This window comes from Camponotus vicinus, unplaced genomic scaffold (assembly GCF_025532165.1).
Source record: "Camponotus vicinus isolate PSW18456_S1 unplaced genomic scaffold, iyCamVici1.0 SCAF_10, whole genome shotgun sequence".
Taxonomy (NCBI): domain Eukaryota; kingdom Metazoa; phylum Arthropoda; class Insecta; order Hymenoptera; family Formicidae; genus Camponotus; species Camponotus vicinus.
In genome coordinates, this window is record NW_028141946.1 from 14,140,874 (window position 1) to 14,167,961 (window position 27,088).

Below are 27,088 nucleotides of genomic sequence, written 5' to 3' on the forward strand. Positions count from 1 at the left end.
ATATGTGTGTGTAGAAATTTACATATTTGACTGCGCAATCATAATTATAGTTACATAGACACTTATTACATTTGCCTGCGTAGACACAAATATAGTTACGCAGAAATATTCCCTACATGTATAATTATATATATATATATGTATATATATATATATATATATATATATATATATATTTAGAAATTTACATATTTGACTGTGCAACCATAATTATAGTTACATAGACATTTATTACATTTGCCTGCGTAGACACAAATATAGTTACGCAGAAATATTCCCTACATATATAATTATTTATTACATATATATATATATATATATATATATATATAATAACTATATTTGTGTCTACGCAGGCAAATGTAATAAATGTCTATGTAACTATAATTATGGTTGTGCAGTCAAATATGTAAATTCTACACACAATTTCTACACACACACTATACATATATATAATTATCATTATACATGTAGGGAATATTTCTGCGTAACTATATTTGTGTCTACGCAGGCAAATGTAATAAATGTCTATGTAACTATAATTATGGTTGCGCAGTCAAATATGTAAATTTCTACACACACACACATACATATGTATATATATCCCAGGTAACAAGGTGACGTCTATATGACGTCATTAGTTAGTCATTTTAGATAATTGACGTCATATTACCTATGTAAGACGTAATAATGACGTTATTTTTTTAACCAATTAATGACGTCCTGTGTTTATCCAACCTACGACGTACTTGCAACGTCATATTTTTTCCAGTTATTAACGTAAAACAGATACTCCAATCGACGACGTACTAGTAACATCATTACAGCAACCAATTAATGACGTTCCGTATTTATCCAACCAACGACGTATTTGCAACGTCACATCTTTTACCAATTATTAACGTCAGACGGATACCCCAATCGACGACGTACTACTAACGTCATTATAGCAACTAATTCATGACGTCCTGTACCCAGATAGCCAAGCTTGATATGACATATTCAGCAAACAAATGCATCGCATGTATTATTATATATGTATTATATATATATATAAGAGGTATATATAAATAAAATAAAATAAGGTGAAAAAAGCACCATTTTCACATTAATAAGAAGTGTGTTTGTTTATTCTTAAAGAAATATATATACATATACAGGGTGATTCAAAATAACCCCTGTGTCCCTGAAATGACATATTCTTGAATCAATTCTAAGACGATTTTTCCTTCGGCAAAATTTCGTCCGAAGCTTAGTTTTTGAATTATTAAAGGAAGTAGTTAACGTATGACGGGTCGAATACAAGAGGCAGACAAGGGTGGCGCGATTCACCGTCAGACGCGGGTGCTTATGCGGGGCGCCTGCTGCGATCAGCTGGTCGCTATACACATACAGACACACATGCGAACACATACATTCTCTCTCTGTCTGTCTGTCTGTCTGTCTGTCAGTCTGTCTGTCTGTCTGTCTCTCTCTCTCTCTCTCTCATTCGCTCACTCACCTGTAATTTTTTTTTTTTTTTTTTTTACGAGAGAGGGGAAAATGCATTTTATGCATACCCACCGGTCGATCCAGTGAGTTATGTGGGACTCGAGTACCAAGTCGAATTACCAACTCGATACTGCCTACCCACTAAAAACCCCTCTCTTTTCACGAATTTCCTTTGACACACTGTCCCTCTGACTTCCCGAGATCTGTTCTCACATAACGTCAAAAAATAGTTATTATTACCTTGTTCGATGACTTTTGATGTATTGCTGTAATTGCTTGAAGGAGAAATGAATTTTCCGATAGATCGTACGTTCTCAAATTTTACGTAGATATCACGTTGCAAAAGACAAGAAATCCACACTAAATTATTAACTGAAAGTTTTTCTTCTTTCATGAACTGTATTCTTTTATAAACTTTAACGTAATCACATTTATTTACTCACTCGATGAGATGAGAAATTTACTAATGACTCTATCACTGATCACTATTAATCACTGTCGAATAATAACTGTTGGCGATTAAAAATCACTCGAATGAAAGAAACACGCGCGAACACGTTACTACACGACGCGACGACGCGACAATGCGACGATAATTATTCGGCGACTGCAAGCAGTTTTTTGTCATGGTAGGTTGCGGTAGGTTAAGGTACTACTGGCGCTATCGAACGCGATCATGTGTTCGATTGAAGAATGCGGTAAACATAATAAACATTTAACATATTAATATTATTATTATCATGAATGTGTGTGATATCCATACATCGTATGATATCTATTTAAAAATTAATTAGATTAAATAAGTGTTTTTAAAATATTTATTACTTTTACTATTATCTTAAATAAATATTTAATATTAATATTTTATATGATAATAGTAAAAGTAATAAATATTTTAAAAACACTTATTTAATCTAATTAATTTTTAAATAGATATCATACGATGTATGGATATCACACACATTCATGATAATAATAATATTAATATGTTAAATGTTTATTATGTTTACCGCATTCTTCAATCGAACACATGATCGCGTTCGATAGCGCCAGTAGTACCTTAACCTACCGCAACCTACCATGACAAAAAACTGCTTGCAGTCGCCGAGTAATTATCGTCGCATTGTCGCGTCGTCGTGTCGTGTAGTAACGTGTCCGTGCGTGTTTCTTTCATCGAGTGATTTTTAATCGCCAACAGTTATTATTCGACAGTGATTAATAGTGATTAGTGATAGAGTCATTAGTAAATTTCTCGTCTCATCGAGTGAGTAAATAAATGTGATTACGTTAAAGTTTATAAAAGAATACAGTTCATGAAAGAAGAAAAACTTTCAGTTAATAATTTAGTGTGGATTTCTTGTCTTTCGCAACGTGATATCTACGTAAAATTTGAGAACGTACGATCTATCGGAAAATTCATTTCTCCTTCAAGCAATTACAGCAATACATCAAAAGTCATCGAACAAGGTAATAATAACTATTTTTTGACGTTATGTGAAAACAGATCTCGGGAAGTCAGAGGGACAGTGTGTTAAAGGAAATTTGTGAAAAGAGAGGGGTTTTTAGTGGGTAGGGAGTACCGAGTTGGTAATTCGACTTGGTACTCGAGTCCCACATAACTCACTGGATCGACCGGTGGGTATGTATAAAATGCATTTTCCCCTCTCTCGTAAAAAAAAAAAAAAAAATTTACAGGTGAGTGAGCGAATGAGAGAGAGAGAGAGAGAGAGAGAGAGAGAGAGAGAGAGAGAGAGAGAGAGAGAGAGAGAGAGAGAGAGAGAGAGAGAGAGAGACAGACAGACAGACAGAGAGACAATGTATGTGTTCGCATGTGTGTCTGTATGTGTATAGCGATCAGCTGATCGCAGCAGGCGCCCCGCGTAAGCTCCCGCGTCTGACGGTGAATCGCGCCACCCTTGCCTGCCTCTTGTATTCGACCCGTCATACGTTAACTACTTCCTTTAATAATTCAAAAACTAAGCTTCGGACGAAATTTTGCCGAAGGAAAAATCGTCTTAGAATTGATTCAAGAATATGTCATTTCAGGGACACAGGGGTTATTTTGAATCACCCTGTATAATGTGAGATACGAACACATTTTGGAGAGCGTTACTGTTATATATTATAATTAATACTTATGGATATATTATAATTATGGATTAGACTATTTTCTAGACATGAACTATATGGCATATAGTAATATGGCATATTTTTTATTTTATTTATAGTTGATTGATAAACGATTGTGTAATATAAGCACGCGTACAATATATTACACAATCGTTTATCAATCAACTATAAATAAAATAAAAAATATGCCATATTACTATATATACCCAGGTAAGGTTTACCAACTCTTGCCCAACGTTAAACGTCGGGCTGACATTGGCGATATCACGGCAAACCGACTGTCATTATTCGATCGCGGCGCGACATCGGCCCAAGCGAGGTTAGTCGACTCTTGCCAGATGCCGACTCACGGGTCAACGTTGGCAATACCACGACAACTGGTGTCCGACATTGACCTGACATTAAAAAAAAATTATATTCGTATATTTATTTCGAAATTTTATTACTTTCTTAAAACTGAATTTGTTTCTTAATGGTAAATTTGGTTCTTAAAATAATTTATGGAAAATTATATATTTGCGCTAGTTATGACATATATAGATAATATCCCTCACATCACATCAACATTCTAATAAGGTTACGGTAATCTTAAATTGTAAGATAGTAACATTCCACGAAGATTAATAAACCTACCATTAACATCCCAATAATATATAAATGTTCGTCCAAATTCATTCCATTAACATCCCAGAAATCTTGTAAGGCAATGTTGTATTAATATTCATGCAATATGCTAGGAACCTTCCAATATTATTTTTAATAAATTATTCTTGCAATAAAATTATATTGGCCTATTCAACTATTGGCAAGAAATCAATTGAACATTATTAGTTATTACATCCCTAACAGCACATGTAGATACTGAAAATGTTCGAAGAATATCGCAAAAGTACAATGCATATATTCTCAGAACATTCGAAATACATACTATGATATACTTAGTATATATTAAGAATGCCCTAATGTCCGGCTATTTTGGTTAATAGTAAATACTGAGAATATCTTGTAATATAATTTCATATATGTAATAGAAATACTTTTAATAAATGCAGTAAACGGACACACTATTTCTCATTTTAATTTTAAATAATCTTTTTAGTACTTCTGAATCCCAACAAGGAATCCAGAACAACTAAACTACTAAACAAATGAAAAATTTTAAATTAAGTCAGTTTATTATAAATTAAACTGAGTAAAAAGAAAAAAGAAGAAACTTTGGAACCCGAGTTAGTACCAGTCCTTTATATCCATTTCACCGAAAATTAAGTACGAGTTTGGTGGCGCGCGTAGCGGCAAAATGAGGAAACACATGCAATATTATAGAATATCCTGAAAATATACGAGAAAGAATATACTAATACGAGATATGCAAAGTATATTCTGAGAATATATGAAAAATAATATACAACAAGAGATGTTATGAGATTATTCTCAGTATATTACATCTGTAACGTATATTTACAGTATGAGTATAGAATATTCGAATGATATCATGTGCTGTTAGGGATTAGTTTTCATTATTATATTAGTTTTCATTTGTTTTTTCGCCAATAGTTGAATAGTTCAAAATTGAATGGATTTATAAGGAATTTTGCAATCTGTAAAAAAAATCCATTAAATTATAAAAAATAAACTTTTATTTGTATTTTTGTATATACATATATATATATATTATTATATTATTTATTATCATATTATCATCTCATATATTATTTATTTATTATGTAATACTTTTATGTTATTGCAATTTTGATGTACTTAATATTTATGTGTACTTATATATCTTATATACAGGGTGTTTCATTTTAATCCGACCAGTCGAATATCTCGAAAACCAAGCCCGGGAGAGAAAAATATTTCAGACAAAAGTTGTTTGGTTTCGAGGGGGCCATAAGATGGTGACAATGATTTGACCTTGAACAGTCATTTGAAGGTCACATAAAGGTCACCTTAAATTTCTTAAATGGAATACCCTATATATTTTTGCACATTCTTGTAGCTGACATCGAGAGCTTTCCAAAACACTATAATTAAGTACCTTTTCGTTAAGTACTTTTTGAGTTATGAGGCTTGAAATAATTTCTTAATTCTACATAAACCGTAAAATATCTAGTAAAATATTCATTTTTCGATTATCTTACCTTAATACTTTTACGTACAAAATAATGAGAGGAATCAATTGGTGTAAAGAAAACACATAGTTGTTTTGAAGAAAAAATATGTAATTTGCAATTAACAATTCCATATTTTTTCTTAAAAACAACTATGTGTTTTTTTCACACCAAATTGATTCCTCTCATTATTTTGTACATAAAAGTATTAAGGTAAGATAATCGAAAAGTGAATATTTTACAAGATATTTTACGGTTTATGTAAAATTAAGAAATTATTTCAACCCTCATAACTCAAAAAGTACTTAACGAAGAGGTACTTAATGATAGTGTTTTGGAAAGCTCTCGAGATAAGCTACAAGAGTGTGCAAAAATATATAGGGTGTTCCATTTAAAAAAATTGAAGTGACCTTCACGTGACCTTCAAATGACTCTTCAAGGTCAAACCAATGATACCATCTTATGGCCCCCTCGAAACCAAACAACTTTTGTCTGAAATATTTTTCTCTCCCGGGCTTGGTTTTCGAGATATTCGACTGGTCGGATTAAAATGAAACACCCTGTATATGTATATATATATATATACATATATATATATATATATACACATATATATAAGATATATAAGTACACATAAATATTAAGTACATCAAAATTGCAATAACATAAAAATATTATATAATATTAATAATTGTTAAAAAAATTATATTAAAAGTTATAAAAATTATGAGTTTATTATATATATATATATATATATAATAAACTTATATATATATATATATATATATATATAATAAACTTATATATATATATATATATATATATATATATATATATATATATAATAAACGCATAATTTTTATAACTTTTAATATAATTTTTTTAACTATTAACGTAACAGATAATCATTTTAGGCACTTTATTCGGAAACATCAACTCCATGAACGTTAACTTTGCGCTGCTGTTGCTTTCTCATTTTTATCCTACAAAAATTTCTACAATTAACATAAAATTTATATGATTTATTCCTATGCAGGAGAAATTGTCAAGCATAAGTAATACAGACAAATATATTTATTAATTTTATAATATATATTATAATTGTCAGTATTTTTATAATTTAATTTAATTTAATTTTTTAATAAATAAATAATTTTGGAAAAACATGCATATTAAATTCAATTATTAATATTAAGCGATATTTCATATAGTTTTGCAATATTTTCAGTATACGCAATGAAAAGTAAGATGATTGTGCGTAAGGTTATTGAAATATTGAAATAACGTTCCATTAATCTTTCGACAATATTATAATATAAGATTATATTGTAAGATTAATGGTATATACCAATAACTTGATCATTGTAATGTGTAAGATTGTAACCTTTCTATAATCTTACTGCAATGTCGGTGCTGTGAGGGATATAACACTTAAATTAAATGAAGAAGTAGTCTACCACATAAAGCAGTTGGCTCACGATCTAGAGGTCCCGAGTTCGAGTCCCACCAAGGTAAGTGTGTTTTTCAAATACGAGAAAACATTTAATCCATTATAAAAAACGCTAATTTTCAGATAGAATCATCATGTAGGCTGCATCTTAAAAAACAAACGTAGTTAAAAAAATTAATAAAATTTCGAAATAAATATACGAATATAATTTTTTTTTATGTCGGGTGAATGTCGGAAATCAATGTCGGAAATCAATATATATATATATATATATATATATATATATATATATATATACATATATATACATATACACGTGATTACAAAGGATATTGTACTGTATCTAGTTAAATGTAAGACAATAAAAATGCGATGTAACACAAAAAAACCTATATTTGTTACTTTCATTATAAAAATATACCTTTATATAATAATATACAAATATATATATATATATATATATATATATATATGTATATATATATATATATATATTCATATCCATTTATACATAAGCATATCTGTTTTTATATGGACAAAATTGATATATAAGTTTGTATAACTAGATATAATCAGTTTTGTCTAATTATATATGAAAAATTATTTACCGGGTACCTGGGTAATAACACGAAAATAATGACGTATTCTTTATGTCACTATGCGACGTATTTTTTACGTCACTATATGACGTAACGTACCTGTGACAAATCCACGTCATTTTTGCGACATTAGGACGTCATTTTAAACGTCAGATTCGTCATAAGAATGACTAATTCATGACGTCAAATAGACGAACTTGCTACCTGGGATGTATATAATTATGTACTATAGAACTATAGAGTTATAGATATACATACTTATATATAATTATGTACATAGATAATCTTTTTCTGCGTATATAACTTGTATGAATAGATTACTTGTAGGAATAAGGTTTAGATGTTGCATGGAAGTAGGAAAAGAGTAACATCATATTTGTAAAACTGGAAATATATTTTAAGTTGTGGGAGGATGGACTATATATGATGATGCTGCGTTATAAAATAATATTTATTACGATACGCAACAAACTTATATCAAACTTTTATGGTAATTATATTATTATTATTTACTTATTACATACATCTGTTTAAGTTTTCGAATTTTTAACTTCTTTTTTTTCTCTTATAGACCTAGTAATGGCTAAATTTCAATTTTGTTTAAGATCTAATACAATGACAGAATTGCAACATGTCTTATCGTTCAATTACATCTGAACTTCTAAAAACTTTCTTTGATTCTTCATACGTGAAACAAAATTTTATTTTATAATAAAGAATAATGCAATTATAAAAAAATATCCCTAAAAATAATTTATCTCAAAAAATATATGTAAATTTTACAAAAAGATGTGAAATCCCTCCAAAAAAACCTTACAAAGGTAAAAAAATACGTCAAGTACATAAAAAATATTCCACCTTGTATGCAACAAAACGTTTATAAAAAAATATCCCTAAAAATAATTTATAATAAAAATTTTCTCTCAAAAAATATATATTTTTCCTAAAAAGAATTCAAAACTAAATATGAAATCAATCATTAATTAGCCGAGTACATTGAAGCAATTGATAGGGATTTGTAATTTGAAATATTTGTCACAAATTCAATCTTGCATTTATGTATTAGATTCTCGACAAAATGAAAATGATTTTCAAAATAAGTTCAATACTTTGTATGATATATAAAAATACATTATTATGTATGATCCAAATAAATATTTGTACAATATGTGGGTGATCTCGGGATATAAGAAATTAACTTTTTTCAGTTATATAGCTCCGAATTTATTTTAATCTATAATTTTGAGCGTCTTGTATACTAGTGTGAAGTCTCGTGTGTACTGTGTGTAGGCGCGATGTGAACTCTCGAAAAGCGGGATACAGAATGAATCCTGGAAAACCAGGACTCAGCATGCATGATCCGGGAGAAAGTTTTTATAATCGGAAGGATTCTCGGAGTGACCGTTGTGTAGGAAAAGCCGTGTGCTTGCCATATGTTAATCGGCGATGTAAGGGATCGATGGAAGGCTGCGTAACATGCAAGGGTTGTAAAATTTTACAAAAGTGAAAGGATGTCGGATGCATGCATGCCGGGATTAGAATTTATATAGTATACGTGAGTATATGTACGTGTGTGTGTAACAAGGGCGGAGTAGGAGACAATCGTCCCTACAGTACCCCCCTGCTAGTGTTTAACGATAAAAACAAAAAATTATGAAAATCCTCCTTGTAGCCGGTCCGGGAAGCGGACACGTCTACCAGACTTGGTTGTGTGCTTGGTTGAGCTCTCTTGTGTTGCTGTTTGCTGTGTGTTCGGTGGGTCTGTGATTGCTGCGTCCTTCTCGGTGGGGCCTGGAGCGTCCTCGTCGTTGTTGCCTTCTTGAGAAGCGACTGGGTTATCGGCCATGATGTACGCTGGTTTAAGGCGGTCGATGGAAACCGTAACATCACGGCCGTTCATGCGAACAACGAACGTCTTTTCTGCTCGTTTAATCACTTTGTACGGGCCATCATATGGTTGTTGCAGAGGCTGTTTGAGGCCATCATGCCGTACAAAGACTTCTTCCGAGGTAGCGAGGTCCTTGAAAACAAACGTCTTACCCGTGCCGTGGCGAGACGCGTTCGACGGCCTCAATTCCCGCAGGTGTTGGCGTAGCTCCTTGACGAAGTCTGTCACGTTGTCTGCTGCGTCATCGCGGTAAAGAGAGCCTAAGAACTCGCCCGGCAGGCGTAGTGACTGCCCGTAGACCATGTCGGCTGCCGTGGCTTGCAAGTCTTCTTTCCAGGCTGAGCGGATGCCCAGCAAGACGATCGGAAGGCTCTGTGTCCATCGATGTTGCTGCTGGCACGTGATCGCTGCCTTTAGTTGACGATGAAGGCGGTTCGACCATGCCGTTGGCTGAGGGGTGGTATGCAGTTGTCCTCAAGTGAGTCGTACCTAACAAACGATTGAACTGCTTGAAAAGGTATGACTCAAATTGTCTACCTGTGATCTGTAGTTATTCTCAACGGCGTGCCAAATCGAGATATCCACCCATCGTAGAGAGCACGTGCGATGGTTGAAGCTTCTTGGTCGTGCAGGGGAACAGCTTCTGGCCAGCGAGAGTATCGGTCTACCATAGTCAGGCAGTACCGGTATCCCTCCGACGGTGGCATGATTATGATGTCTATATGTATATGTTCGAACCTGGCGGAAGGTGGTGCGAATGTGCCGACAGGTGAGGAGACATGGCGAGAGATCTTCGCGCGTTGGCACTGGACGCAGCTGCGGGCCCACTGTCTGCAATCAGATTTAACTGACGGCCATACGTAACGCTGGGTTAGGTCGGTACGAGCTTGACCGTCGCGTTGATTCCCGGGTGAGACAGCTGGTGCAGCGAGTCGAATGCGGCTTTCCTAAACTCTTTGGTAACGAAGGGCCGCGCTGTTTGCGTTGATACGTCGCAAAATACTGCAACGTCGGTGTCAGGGATGCGTACCTTCTTCATTAGGAGGGGAGAGTCTTCCTCTAGGTATCGCTGGAGCTCTTCATCTTCATGTTGGGCTGCTGCCAAGGCTTTGAAATCGAGCGTGCGCTCAACTTCCTCTACGCGCGACAGAGCGTCTGCTACCACGTTGTCCTCCCCGGAAACGTGGCGGATATCGGTGGTGAACTGTCCGATGAAGTCCAGATGTCTGAATTGGCGAGGTGAACATTGAGCCATTCTCGTGTGAAAGGCATAGACGAGAGGTTTATGGTCCGTGTAGACTGTGAACGACCGTCCCTCCACGGAATGCCTAAAGTGCTTGATTGCCAGATAGATAGCAAGTAACTCACGATCGTAGGCTCCGTATTTTGCTTCCGCAGGACTTAGTTTTTTGGAAAAGAATTCAAGGGGTTGCTAGGCGTCTCCATTGCTGGAGTGCTGCTCCGACTGCGTAGTCTGACGCGTCGCTGAAGATCGCGAGTGACGCACTGGGCTCGGGATGAGCCAGCAAGGTTGCTTGGGCTAAGCATTCCTTGCTTGATTCAAATGCTTCTATAGCTGTTGACGTCCAGTTTACTGGCGCCTTCCCTCTTACATTGCCTTGCAACAGGTCGTTCAGCGGTGCTTGAGTCTCTGCAGCCTTGGGTAAGAATCTTCTATAAAAATTCAGCATACCCAAGAACTGGCGTAATCTCTTCACGGTGTCAGGGCGTGGATAGGCCCGTATGGCGTCGACCTTTTCCGGTAGCGGACGAGTTCCTGCGCCGGAAACGAGGTAGCCGAGAAATTTAACCTCGGGCTGTCCAAACACGCACTTTGCTGGGTTGATGATGACACCATACTTCCTCAGCCGCTCAAACAGAATTGTCAGGTGTCTCAGATGCTCTTCCTCTGATGTTGACGCAATGAGGATGTCGTCGATATATGCATAGCAGAACTCTAGACCTTGCAGCACTTCGTCGATAAAGCGCTGGAAGGTCTGCGCTGCATTACGCAAACCGAAGGTCATGAATTCGAACTCGAAGAGTCCGAAAGGCGTTGTAATGGCTGTCTTCGGAATGTGCTCCTCCGCGACTGGGATCTGATTGAAAGCTCGCACCAGATCGATGGTGGAAAAGATGTTTTTCCCACGAAGTGACTGGGAGAAATCCTGGATATGTCTCACTGGATATCGGTCCGGACAGGTTCTCGCGTTAAGGGCGCGATAATCTCCGCAAGGCCGCCAGTCATCTCCCTTCTTCGGCACCATGTGCAAAGGCGATGCCCAGGAGCTCTGCGACGGGCGAGCGATTCCCAAACGCAACATGGTCTCGAATTCCTTCTTTGCCGCCTCCAACTTTTCCGTTGAAAGGCGGCGTGGCTTCTGTGCGACGGGTGGCCCTGGTGTGGTAATGATGTAGTGCCTCGTCGAGTGACTCACTGCCTTGGGGGCTCCGTCCGGTCGTGTCACCTCCGGGAATTGATGGAGGAATTCATGGTACCGTGATGAGCCTGAAATAGTCCTAATACTCGGAATGTCGCACTCATCACCTTTCCACGAGAGGTGAGTTGAGTGGACACGTCCAACAGCCGCTGGTTTCTCATGTCCACCAAGAGCCCATAGTGCACGAGAAAGTCCGCGCCGATGATCGGCTTGGACACAGCGGCAACGACGAACCTCCAGGTGAATTGTCGCCGCAGTCCAGTGGCAGCGTTATCGTTCCGAACGTAGCGATGGTTGTACCGTTCGCCGCAGAGAGCTCGTAGCTCGATTTACACGGGGTCCCGGCAGCAGCGAGCGCGGAAACACACACACATCGGCTCCGGTGTCAATTAAAAAATGTCTCTTCGTCGATCGGTCACTGACAAAGAGGCGGCGCGATGTCGCGGGGCTGATGTCGTCGGCCGCCATTAGCGACTGCCTTGCTCGTTTCCCGAAGAACTAGTATCGTATCTGCACGGTTTCTCGCAATTTCTTGCCTGCTCGCCATATTGCCAGTGGTACCAGCATGTATCGCTAGCTGCACTAGGACGGCGGCTCCGCGATCGCGAACGCGAGCGCGGCCGGGAGCGCGAGCGCGACCTTCCGCAGGTTTCGCAGGCTCCGCCAGTAGGTTGGCGCTGCCCTTGGGTATTAATTTCGATCGCTGCGAGTTTCTGCACCGCCTCAATCATTACGCGAGTCAAGCCATCATACTGAACTTGGGCAGGCGGAGGTGACGGTGGTGTGCTGGCTGTCGTCTCAGCGATGATCCCTGCCGGCCCGTATAAGTCCGCGATCGAATCCGCGATCTCGGCTCTCTTCTCGAGCGTGAGATCACGATGCGCCGCGAGGAGTGCTTGGACATTTCTAGGCAGGCGGCTCAGCCAAAGCGTTTGCAGGATGTCCTCTGGAAACTCCGTTCCGGCGAGGCCGCGAAGATGTCGGAGAAACTGCGACGGCTTGCGGTCTCCGAGAGGCTCGTTCTCTAACAGGCGACGCGTGTTTTGCTCGCGCGATGAGCCAAGGCGCTTGATTAACTCGGTCTTCAAAAGCTCGTATGATCGTTCTCCTCTAGGCCGGTTAAGTATATCGCGGACCTCCAGAGCGTATCCTTGATCGAGGGCGGTGAGAACGTGGCCATATTTGGTGTTGTCCTGAGTTATTCCCGCAGCATCGAAACCGCCCTCCAGCATCAGGAACCACAACTCCGGATCCGTAGGTATAAAGGGTGGCACTTTAATTGATACTCGATCGACTGATGATGCACCCGGAGGGTCCTTCGTTTCGCGGTTAACGACACTACTGCCATTGTTGTACGCCATATCGATGATCTCGAGGAAAAGAGAAAATAATAAAAAAAAAAAAAACGAATAATAATCGGAGCGTCAAGCACTATGACGCACTACACAGATCACTCACGGTTCGCGAAAGATCACGTCGGGGTCACCAATTTGTGGGTGATCTCGGGATATAAGAAATTAACTTTTTTCAGTTATATAGCTCCGAATTTATTTTAATCTATAATTTTGAGCGTCTTGTATACTAGTGTGAAGTCTCGTGTGTACTGTGTGTAGGCGCGATGTGAACTCTCGAAAAGCGGGATACAGAATGAATCCTGGAAAACCAGGACTCAGCATGCATGATCCGGGAGAAAGTTTTTATAATCGGAAGGATTCTCGGAGTGACCGTTGTGTAGGAAAAGCCGTGTGCTTGCCATATGTTAATCGGTGATGTTTGGGATCGATGGAAGGCTGCGTAACATGCAAGGGTTGTAAAATTTTACAAAAGTGAAAGCGGATGTCGGATGCATGCATGCCGGGATTAGAATTTATATAGTATACGTGAGTATATGTACGTGTGTGTGTAACAAGGGCGGAGTAGGAGACAATCGTCCCTACAAATATATGAAATAGCATTAATATATTGCGGATTTTATATTGCAGATTATAAATAGTAAGTCATAAAACTATTTAACACTTACTGCAATAACATCGATTGCATTAATCGCCAATTTTGAATTTAAAAGAGAAAAACTAATCGACTTGTTTTAAGATCATAAGTTTTACTATGTAGACCTGGAACTAAAGGATTTAAGAAGTTACATACAAAAATTTGACCCGAGTCGTATTATAATTACACATTTTTATTATTAGGAAATATTTAATTTTAAAATTAATCATAAGCTTTGCCAAGTAAATTTGGAACTAAAAAAATTAAGATCAAAACGACTTACAAAAACTTGGCGTGCTCGGGTCGTATTATAATTCACATATTTCTATAATTGAAATTAATTACAGATATATAATTCGCAAACTTTGTAAAATTATGCGTATGTATTATAACGTGACCCGAACGTGTCGGCGCAGCGCTAGACAAAGGCTTAGAATTGCAATCAACTAAAGACACTTGCAAGCTGATGAAAGATGGGCGCTCAGTAACCAGAAGAATACGCCAAGGAAAGCTTTTCGTGATGCAGTTTGAGGTCGTCGAGCATGAAGAATCAAAGAGAAGGAAAGACTCACCACAAACGTACGTCGCCTCGAGCGACACACTGAAAAACTGGCACGAGAAATTGGCTCATCAAAACTACAAGCATGTAAGACGAATCCTCAGTAGATTCAAGATACCTGTGAAAAACGAAAAAGACCCATTCTGCGAGGCTTGCACCAAAGGGAAATTGCATAGACTTCCATTTCCACACGACACATCGAAGACAAAAAGCATCGGCGAAATAATACACGCGGATCTCTGTGGGCCGATGTCGACGAAATCCTTCGGAGGTTCGAGGTACTTTCTTCTGCTGAAGGATGACTATTCCCATTATCGCGAGGTATATTTCATCAAGAGCAAAGCGGAAACAACAGATCGTGTCGAGTATTTCCTGAAAAAGGCTGAAAAACAATGTCCGAGAGGTGTTCAAGTTTTTCGCACGGACAACGGACTTGAATTTGTCAATAGCGAAATGAAAGAATTGACAAATAGACTGAGTATAAGGCATCAATGGACAGTCGCATACACCCCAGAACAAAACGGTTCTACCGAAAGGGACAACCGCATATTAAAGGAAACAGGGCGCACTCTTCTATTCGCAAGAGGATTCGACGAAAAATTCTGGGCCGAGGCAATAAACATGGCTGTGACTACGCTAAATCGCACCGGAACTAGCAGCATAACAGGAGCGACACCATCGGAACTATGGTTTCAACGGGAAACGAATCTGAAAGATATGCACATTTTTGGCGAAGAAGTATATGTACATGTGCCAAAAGAGAAACGCCGAGCACTGGATGCAAAAGCAAAAAGAGGATATTTTATCGGTTATGGCGGAGAAATCAAAGGATATCGGATATGGTATCCAGATACTAACAAAATTGCAATCGCCAGAGATGTTGTATTTACAGGTAGATTCAATGAGACAATTGCGCAGGAAGATCGAATCAGTAAAGAGACACAGATCGGAAAAGAAGGTAACACGAGTGGAAACGAAGATTCAGATAACGGTGAAGACGGCGGAGGGGCGCAAGCTGATAGAGACGTAATAGAACTGGACGAACTCGACGGACCAAACGCTGAAGACCAGCCTGAAGACGTAGCGAGAGAAGCAGACGCCGACGTCGGAGAAGATCAGGCACAACCTGAAAGATATCAACTTCGAGATAGGACGACACTTCGACCTCCCGCGAGATATCAAGGTGACGTACTGTTAACAGGGATTAATGAACCCCTCTCATATCAGGAAGCCATCCAAAGTAAGGAAGCGGCACAATGGAAGAATGCAATAGACGAGGAATACAAATCGCTAATTCCAAATAAAGTATGGGAACTCACAGAAGCGCCAAAGAACTCAAAAATCATAGACTGCAAATGGACTTACAAGCTGAAAAGGGACGCCAATGATAACATCCAGAAATATAAGGCAAGACTCGTCGCACGAGGATTCAGGCAGCGGGCAGGAATCGACTATCAAGAAACATATAGTCCTGTAGTCCGCTTCGATTCAATTCGCACCGTTATTGCTGTAGCTTCCTACGAGGGCATGCAGATGAAGCAGTTCGACGTAAAGATTGCTTTCCTATATGGAGACATTGAAGAAACCATATACATGCAACAGCCGGAAGGATATGACAACGGAACTGACAAGCTGTGTAAAATAAAACGTAGTCTATACGGCCTAAAACAGTTATCCCGTTGTTGGAACAAGCGCTTCACTGGATTACTGCAGAGATTCAATCTGCATGCAACGAAAGCAGATCCATGTATATTTACAAATCGAGATCAAAAGCAAAAACTAATCTTGGCGATCTATATTGACCATGGATTAATAGTAGCACGAGATGAAGGATCAATACACAAGCTACTCAACGGACTAGAAGATAAATTCGAAATAACGCACCACAACGCAGTCATGTTCCTAGGAATTCAGATAGAACGAACGCCAGAAGGATCAATCTTCCTACACCAAGAAGCTTACGCAAAAAGAATCTTGGAGAGATTCAGGATGGAAGAGGCTAATCCAATGACTATCCCAGCAGACCCTCACCAAAACTTATGCACCGGACAAACAAAGAACGAAGACATCACGACGGCACCTTATCGCGAGGCAGTCGGGAGTCTTATGTATTTATCGGTAGCAACCAGACCGGATATCACATTCGCCGTTCATCAGGTTAGCCGTTATTTAGAAAAACCTCTGACAGTCCATTGGAAGCAGGGATGCAAGATTGTCTCCGCAAGCAACATGCAACGCGTAGTGGAAAGGGTAACGGAGATGTGAGCTCACACGTACGCTTACGCTCACATCTCCGTTACCCTCTCCACTACGCGTTGCATGTTGCTTGCGGAGACAATCTTGCATCCCTGATTGGAAGGCTGTAAAGCGAATATTAAAATATTTGAAAGGAACGATCAACCACGGGCTCAAGTTTAAGCAGGGTCAAAGAGAACTACTACCTACAGCGACGCTGACTACGCTGGAGACTTGAAGACACGAAGATCAACAACGGGCTATGTTCTAAAACTAGCTACAGGAACGATTTCATGGAACTCACAGAGACAGCACGTTGTTACATTATCAACCACGGACTCGGAGTACATGGCCGCGTGCCAAACAGCTAAAGAAATAGCATGGATGAAAACTCTTATCAATGAATTGTTTGCAGTTAAAGACGTACCCACAACACTGTACATGGACAATCAGAACGCTATAAGCCTGATAAAGAACTCTGTATATCACAAGAGGGTCAAACACATCGATGTACGTTTCCATTATATACGAGAGCAGTATGCAGAAGAAGTTCCTACTGGAGTATGTGGCATCAAAGGAACAGTATGCGGATATCCTGACGAAGCCACTGCCTCGACAGCAATTCCAATACCATCGAGAGACCCTCGGAATCAAGGGAAAACACAGTTTTGAGCAAGAAGAATAATTAGAGTCACCTCGATAAAACCAAAGCGGGAGTGTTGAGGAAATTGTTCTTTATCGACTAATCACTTTTGTTCGTTCATTATGTCACTGAGATATGAATCGAATGTCGCGGTCCTTTTTTTCTGTTTTTAGCTACTGCCGCACCACCTTTTTTGTTCGCACTCTCGCTCTCCCGTTCTTTTTTCTTTATGTAATGCGCGTACTCTCTTAAAAGAATATTCTGTTCATTTTTGACATCCGCAGTGAAATCATTTGCTTCCCCTGAATCCCACAACATATGGGTATATTCGTTTGCTTACCAAGTGTTGAAAAAATAAATCTTTCATCAGCCGGTCATGTAAAATTTTCTTCATATTCGGGACATCTCAATATCAAGCGAAACTTGTATAAAGTTTCCGATTGTAAATTTCCAATATGGTATGTTACTTCTTTGTTATAATTCATTTCAATATAATTCGTTGCTTGCCACTTTTCTGTTGCAATGTTTTTGTACTCTAGTGTAGAAAAAACCGTCAGATTAATGTTTGAGATCCATGAAATGTCTATGCTATTTATGTTGGCCCCGCTCAAAGTAATATTGTTTGGTTCTGAGTATATGTCAACGATCTTGCTTAAACTCTCGTTGTAGAAATCGCTGAAATAATTGGATACACACGCACGTATATCAAGTAATCTTGTACTGATAGCAACAAGTTAATCTTTGTGAAAAATCTGCCGTCTGCCACACGTTTCGATACATTGATAAATTGTTTGCTCTTTTGTTGCGTGCCGTTCACTAATGTAACTGACTTCCAATGCACTTCGTAGGTCACGGCCACGCAGTTCACTTTCCTGGATAGCATCCAATGAACTACTGCTATAGTAGGCGTCAAAGCTAGTACACTTATGTTTTCTGGTGCATTAAGCTTGCCCGAATTAGTTTTTATTGGTATCACATTCGAATCGAATGGATTTATTGATAATTGATCAAAGTAAAAATTGCTTAAAGTAAACTTCAACTTGTACTCTGTAAATGGTGTTAAGTTCTGAATCTCGTAATATCGCTGGCACGTCTGCACATTGAATTTTTCAGACTTGTTGAGATTGTTGTCTAAACAGCTTACGGAGATAGTATATATAGTAGTTGGTAAATTATATTTTTTGCACCCACTCTTTACAATTAACTCCAGAAGATTTACAATGATACTGTTTGTCATTCAGTCACATTCTCAAAATTATAAACTTTTTCGTTAGATGTCAGACATCTCATTGGAGGATATGGTTGTAAAGATTTATCAAAAGCGTAAATTCTAAAAAAAACGATAATATTCAACTGAGCTTATAATTATCTTTTCAACTTTTAACTTTTAATAAGATAAGTATAGTTTCGAAAAATTTTTGTAGCTCAAGAAATCAGAATTATAATATTTGCGACTGCTTTAAAACAAAGTAACAAATAGTAATAAAATTGACTATATCTTAAATCATGACAATTTTTATGTACAATGTTATGTTTATATCATGCTTTTCTATTTCTTTTTGGACAGAATAGAATTTATATTCTTCTCACTACTGGAAGATATTTTTAGATTTGATTTCCACTCTCTCTTGAATTTAAATTATATTTACAATTTTTCGTCGTAGATTTTTTTATTAATGTTTTATACATTTTTTTGCAATTTACCGATAGGTTCTGGGATTATAGAAATATTTGCAAGTGGAACCTCATCGACTTCTCGCTCATTTCTCACAGTCATACTATCAGAATGACTCCGGTCAGATTTAAAATTTAGTATATGATGATCACTTTCCTCGAACATTGAAATATTCTTCATAAAGTGTAACATATGAAAAGAATTAAGTGAATATCGTTGAAGCGGTTGTTTCTGATGCTTTTAATGATAAATTATATAAATTAAACGAAGAATTGGCATTAGTTTTTTGTTTGCTTAATAATATCGGTTTGATATATACCATTCCTAAATGATACATATTAAATGCGATGTAATTTTATTCATATTGTAAATCTATTTTTTACTTTTTTTCAAGACATCTTGTATATCAAACATAACTCATATCAAAAAGAAAATCAATCAATAGGTTAACAAGAGTCAATGAAGATTCATAACAGCTTTTAGCAAGTAGTACAAGCGAAAGTGTAGCTCTTTGCAATTATTAAAACAATTTTGTCTAATGATTTGATTCTTTCACGATAGGTTAGTTAACTCATCTCCAATTTTACCGTAACTCAAATTTTTTTTCAAAAATTTGCCGATATTACTAAAGTTTTATTAATGTTTGTATTTCAAGAATAAAAAGGTTAAAAATATTTCTTTACAGTTATTAAATATTAGTCATAGAATTATATAAATTCTTTTATTTATAACCTTGTCGAGTTTTTTCTCGAATGGCGTTATATTTTTAACACAAACAAATCCTGGAAATGATAGTATAAACCGATAGTATAAACTGATAATGCCTCGATAAAAATATGTGTATATAATTGTATATAAATGGATATATGTACAATGAAAATTAATATAAATTCTAGCGATTGTTATTTAATATATTGTCGATCGAAATATTAGCGTTAATAGATAAAATTTGAAGAATGTTTGATGAATGATTTTTTTATTAGACAGATTTTCTGTCTCGATATTTAGTAGCTCTGTTCCGTTATATAATTATCCTTAACACAAAGAAATGATGCTAACTTTCTAAATTAATTTCATAAAATAAAATCTACATTAGTATAAATCTTACTATATATTAATAAATATTATTATAAATATCTAGAAAAATAAAGAAATTTTAGAAATTGAAGAAAAATAACATAAAAATCTGTTGAAGTGTCATCGTATGTATATATAAATGTAGCGAAAAGTAGACAGAAAACCTCATTAATTTTAAAAATTGTTATTTTTAGAAATAATAATTTTATATATATATATATATATATATATATATATATATATAGAGAGAGAGAGAGAGAGAGAGAGAGAAATAATAGTCAAGTTTTAATATACCGTTTTAATTAAACTTAAATTATAAGATCCTTTTATAAGCGAAACTTCCGTTTTATATATTTTTTTATATTGAATAATTTTATTTTATTATTATATATAAAATTTTCGAGCTTTATATGTATATCATACGTTTATGTTGAATAGTTTTATTTTATTATTATATATATAGTGTATATAATTTATTATTAACGCAATAACATTCAATTGTTTCTAAATCAAGCGAAAAATATCTCTTACTTGTGTGAAATTTAAATCCGGACCCATGGATACGTATTCTTCCTGGAGGCTATTTGGAGTGGTATAATCCTTCAGCATAAACGTGATAGTTGCCTTTGTGTCAGCACTAAACTTTTCAATAAAACGCATAATATTGTTCCAAACATAATCTGTTTTTTTCGTAAATGTCTGCACTCAATCAGTTGAATCCTCAGTTAGCTATTTTTTTTACTCTACTAATTAATTCTGATGTGCTAATCGAGTTGATATTAATTCATATATATACATATATTTTCGCTAAATTCCGATTAATTCATATACATGTACTTTCGATAAACTCAGTTTTAATCGCAAGTTATTATCTTTTAATATTATGTTTTTAAATTTTCCTTTATGAGAGGGGTCGATCACAATATGTATCTTAGGATTGAATTAGGGAATTCTTATTAAGTAGTATATTTTTGCTAAATTCCGATTAATTCATATACACATGTACTTTCGATAAACTCAGTTTTAATCGCAAGTTATTATCTTTTAATATTATGTTTTTAAATTTTCCTTTATGAGAGGGGTCGATCACAATATGTATCTTAGGATTGAATTAGGGAACTCTTATTAAGTAAATAGTTTCTATTTTTAGGAGAACAAATGACAGTGCGAAAAATGATACATATTCATTTGATTGTATCGCGAATATAGGAATATAATTATTATCAGCTTTCCTTTTTAATATCCCTTACTATTAGTAGAAAAGCAGTCGATGAAAAGATAATCACAATCAAATTACAAACGATCAAAGAAATTATAGAATTACCAATCTTGTAACATTTTCATCCATACTCAAGCGCACAGTGTAATCGAATTCACTTAGATATTTGCTATATCTTTAGTTTTATTTTTTATTAAAAGTGTAATTGTGGCAATTTGTTCGTATGTGTTACCACATATGTTTTTTAAAGTCCTCTATTCGTACACAATTACACGTTTTCTCTAATCTTCGTATAATGCAGTTTGAATCAAGCGATAAGTAACGTGGTAGGTTTTGGCTAGCGATCACAGTAATAACTGACTTCGAATGATCAATCCGATCTGTTACCATGACACCTTATTAGCTCCATTCCGTTTGTAATTTATTTTTCTCCGCGGAGATACTCGTTATTTCAAAAAGAATTAAAATCTCTAAGAATTGTTTGTCAAAAAATGTATATATATAAGACAAAGTTTTATATATATATGTATATATATATATATATATATATATATATATATATATAAAAGAAAAATAATTCTATATATAAATAAATATAATTATATACATATAATTGTTTAATAAATCTTATTAAACTTTATCTTATTAGCTTCTTATATTAATTTATTTTTGCGTAACCTTCTCTTTGGCATAAGAAGAATATTTATTATATAAAAAAATATTCTGATTATAAGAAAAGTAATAATGGACTTAAAAAAAGTGACTTACACGTTTTCTGTACATTCACATAATGCATTTTGAATCATGCGATACGTAACACGGCAGCGCTTTTACACTAATATAAGTAAGTATACAATGAGCACACATACGTATACATAAGTGTACAATAGCACGTAAATAACTAAAATAAATAAAATAATTAATTGTACGAGCTATTATTATCGTTATTTGTACTGAATAACCTTATCTAATAACTTATATAATAACTTTATAATTAATATAATATAATATATTATAACAACTTATAGTATTAATTACTTTATTATTTTAATTATATTACTGTAATTTTATATATGACGACCTTTACAATATGCACTAGTGTGCATTAGTGCATAAAATTAAATTTTCTCTCTCTCTCGCTATAAATCAATTGCTTTATTTCCAAAAAATTGGGATAAATACGTTAATCACGGTTTGTTAAATATTATTGAAAATAATTATGTGATATTAACCGGTTTCCTCTTGTGACTCATACAGTCCATTCATATATTAAATGATATATAACATTTTTATTTTCAAAAATGTTTTTGTATTATTAAAGAGATATTCTGCCTAAGAATATTTTTAATAATTAAAACAAGTGTGTATATAATGGTTTCTTTCTAAATTAATGCACAATAATATATATAGATATATTTTCAAATATTTATAAATTTATAAAACTTATTCTCTTTAGAAATAATATAAGTACGTACAAAAATTTATATATATAATTTGAAATAGGAAAAAGCTCCAAAACATAATGTAAAAAAGACTTGAAAGAAAATTACAATTGTATGTGTTAATATTTATGAATGTACAGAATAGTTGATACTAGTTAATACATTAAAGCGTAAATCTTATATAAGATACAAAAATATGCATGTCGAATGTTTAATGAAATATCGTAAAGAACAAACATTCCAATTTTAATATCTGCTTACAATTTATTCCTCAATAATTAATTTATTTATATCAGCTTGATAATATCTATTAAATTCAATAAAACAACAAATCATCTTTTCAATGTCACTTCTTAGAAATATAATATTTTCGAGATAAAATTTGAAGTTTGATCTAATTTTCGCTGTATAGCAACAACAGAGTATTAAAATCAACGTTGATGACAGTTAATTCTTTAACTACGGTTGTCATCAATAGACGGCGAAACATTTTATGAAACACAGCTGTCGTCAATAATTACTTTACGATGTGCTGTGATGCCGAGATCGCTTATTTCAATTTCAATTTCAATGGTTCTGTTTATGTGATGTTATCTCGGGTCTGCAATTATTTATTTTATTCATTCAATAATTCATTTCATTTATTTATATTACGAATCTCTCTCTCTCTCTCATTCTAAATTATCTAAATTATTTAAATTTTTAAATTATATTAGTATAACATATAAAATATTCTAGATTTTATTTTAATATACTTAAAATATCTATAAATGTTCTCGTATTAATTAATACTTTATAGATACCATATAGATAGTAATATTTTATAAACTCACTATAATATATTATTTAGATATTTTATGCATAAAGCTTTATGATGAATTATTTAATAAATAATCAATTTTAATCAATAAATTAAAATACTTCTATAATTTAATATTCCGCGTTAGTGTATATTTTATAATATATAAAATATTTCGGCAACGAGTTATCAATAATACGATGTTCAACTTTGGCAATATAAAATGTAAACAGTAGCGCGCTATGTTAGGGCTTTGTCATCATTCGCACGGTGACACTCGAGTAATAAAGTAGTGGTGCAAAACGCCTCGTATATTGTAATTTAAATGCAACTACGATTAATATCGAAACATAATTTGCTATAATTATTAATAATTAAAAATTAATTAACTTTTGATAAACGACATAAAAATGTTCCGCAACGATAAATCTTTATCGAATCACAATCATTCATTACTGCGAATAAAAATTGAAATAGGGAATACATAAGAGGGGATAAGAGAATCAAGCGACGCGGTAGCGTCGCGACGCCAAGTACATAAAAAACAGGACCAAGCATTGAGAGTCACTGTTTTCGACTGAAAGTCACTGTTCTGGACGCGGCGCTACCAAGTACCTTATCCGGAATTTTGGGTCCTATAAACTTTCGATTAAAATATCTCAAGAACTAAAGCCGTTAATCATAAATCTGCCGGCACTTTTATCATATAATCTGAGTATAAACTTTCGATTGCGACCAGTTTGAATAAGATTGGTGCAGTCAATCTCGAGAAATAATGATCGCATATCAGAATTGTGACATTTTTTCGTTTTCCATTTCCAGGTTCAGACTCACGTACATAAGATCGCACGCACACACGCAAAGCAAGTTTGTCCCTCAAGGCGCATTTGCAACGCACATGTACGATTATTCGTCGAGTGTGCAAATACGCCTTGAGAGACATTATGGCTGCGTTCGTTTTGACGCTTTCAGTGCTGAAAGCATCGTTCTATCTTTGTTTGATATTCGATGTGCAATAAAGACAAAATGATGCTCACAACGCGTGAGCGTGCAAAACGAATACAGCCTATATGTGTGTATATGCGTACATACGTGTGAGAATTAAAAATTAGTGCGCAACAGTGTAATAACGAGGTAAACAGAAAAAAGAAGTAATAAGTAAAAAAATTAGTGCGCATAAAAAAATAGTCTGATTAAATTAATCGGAGATGGTGAAACTAATCCTTAATAATATTAATGCAGCATGATATAATGATGAGATGACGGGAAAGTCTTCAAGTTATATTATAGAAGATTTTCCCGTCATCTCATCATTATATCATGTTGCATTAATATTAAGTTTAATAATTAGAGATTTGGCTCAAGTAATCAAAAAATTAAAAAGAAAATGGCATAAGAGCCAACGCGCGGTAGTTGGAGCGCAGAGAAGCAACAACACTTCTTTCTTTTTTCAGTATTAGTTTATTAAAAAACACATTATAATAACAAAAAACGTACGTTTCGGATCATCTTTTGATCCTTCCTCAGCGCGATGTTAACAATATATGTTACAGATAGTGACGCGTTACATTAAACGAATTTGTTCTCGACGCGTAGGTGACGCTAAATTGCGTCCCGCGGAGGTCTAGCAAGCGCTCTGCCTCCAATAGTCAATTAAATATACTATAGTTATGCTATGCGACGTCACAGCAGATCAGATTCCGCGCAATTAATAATATAGTATACCGCTGTGCGCCTCATGTCGGTTCGAGATTCAATGACGAACTGTATCAGTTAACAGAAATTATATCATAGTAAAGTGAAATCATAGTGAAGCGAAATATATGAAAATAAACAATCATAGTAATACGATACAGTTTTTTACTTTTACTTTTGGTATGGAGACTGATATAAAAAAATTCACTGCTGCCGCTGATTTTGCCACGCTCTAAAACCAAATAAAAAAGATATTATTAATATTGTTGTATTCATAAAATAAAGAAAATGTTTTTAAAATGTTTGTAGTAAACAGTTTTTTTTCTTACCTTGGTCTTGGACGTTTGCCCCAATTGTAGTGGGCTGACGAGAGTTGGTACAAAAAACGCATAAATCTGTCCTGTTGTCTTCGTATGCCTGCTGCCGTCCCCCTTGGTCTGTGAGCTGTAAAAGATATGAAAAGTATAATAGGTATGAAAATAATGTTTAAAATGAATAGATAAATTAAAATTATATAATTAAAATATTACCTCGTTTATTGTCTATGGCAGGATCAGCGGCAATAGGTCCAACCGCGACGGCATCGGCAACGGGATTGGCAACGGGATCAGCGGCAGACTTGACGACGGGAGCAGCGGCGACGGATTTGGCTGAATTTATTTGCGCGTTAGCGCTGGTACCAACGGCGACGGATTTGGCGACGGAAGCAGCCGCGGCAGCATTACATCCAGCGACGACACCAAGAGTAACGGAATTGGCAGGACCGGCATTAGCAACGAGATCATCCATCTTCTTCTCAACTAAAAATTCTCTCGAAAAACTTTACGTCTACGAGCATCTAAAATTTTAAATAAAATCAATATTTATTATATTAATAATTATATAAATTGTTGAATAAATAGAAAATATGAAGGATAATACTTTACTTACATCTTTCTCTGCGGCCATGTTTGATGTATCGATTGAATCATCGATTGAAAATTATTATAGATTCGTAACTTTTAGCGGAAAAGCTTGTTTCTTATTGGTTGTTAATAATTTATAGGTAGCGCTATATCACTTTGAGAACAATTAATGTTTGGTCAATCACAGCCATTCTTCTGGTTATATGATTGTGTTCTGCACATAGTTACGGTCATCGTTATTAGTTACGATTATAAACGTACTTTACATAAATACATTAATAATATACGTGCTTCACGTATATTAATTAACGGCGATTTTGAGTAATAGGTATGAAAATAGCATTTATTATACGCTCGGCAATAAGAATGCCTTAACACACGAATTTATGCACATACCAGACATATGTATTTTCCATGGACGTAGTATACATGGACTCCGAATGCTCTTTGTTTTGCTATCTAAAGAGTGAAGCTAACGTATAGAAAGAGAGCTAGAATAGAGGGGCTCGTTTCCTCTCTCTCTTTCTTTTTATTTTTTTCTGAACAGAGAGAGACAAAGAACAGAGGGGTTAGATTAACTATCTTTTTCTATATGTTGGCTTCACTTTTTTAGCCATATGCGGAGTCCATGTATACTACGTCCATGATATTTTTTATATACATATATGAGAAATATGTATGGAAAATGCATATGTTCTGATATGTGCATAAATTCGTGCATTAAGGCACTTCTGTTGCTG

The 27,088-nt window shown here is 35.3% G+C and overlaps 3 protein-coding genes across 3 annotated transcripts; all 3 read right to left on the reverse strand.

Moving 5' to 3' along the window:
- Nucleotides 1-9,432: 9,432 nt before the first annotated feature.
- Nucleotides 9,433-10,924, reverse strand: LOC145960105 (uncharacterized). Its single transcript, XM_083079375.1, has 3 exons — nt 10,700-10,924; nt 10,207-10,500; nt 9,433-10,119 (listed from the first exon to the last, which is right to left on the reverse strand). The coding sequence occupies exons 1-3, from the start codon at nt 10,922-10,924 to the stop codon at nt 9,433-9,435; spliced, it is 1,206 nt and encodes a 401-aa protein (XP_082935501.1).
- Nucleotides 10,925-12,577: 1,653 nt separating this feature from the next.
- LOC145960106 (uncharacterized) lies at nt 12,578-13,471 on the reverse strand. Its single transcript, XM_083079377.1, has one exon. It carries the CDS (start codon nt 13,469-13,471, stop codon nt 12,578-12,580), a length of 894 nt encoding a protein of 297 aa, XP_082935503.1.
- Nucleotides 13,472-25,111: 11,640 nt separating this feature from the next.
- Nucleotides 25,112-26,275, reverse strand: LOC145960676 (uncharacterized). Its single transcript, XM_083080296.1, has 3 exons — nt 25,974-26,275; nt 25,773-25,887; nt 25,112-25,675 (listed from the first exon to the last, which is right to left on the reverse strand). The coding sequence occupies exons 1-3, from the start codon at nt 26,230-26,232 to the stop codon at nt 25,648-25,650; spliced, it is 402 nt and encodes a 133-aa protein (XP_082936422.1). The 5' UTR covers nt 26,233-26,275; the 3' UTR covers nt 25,112-25,647.
- Between the last annotated feature and the right edge of the window lie 813 nt (nt 26,276-27,088).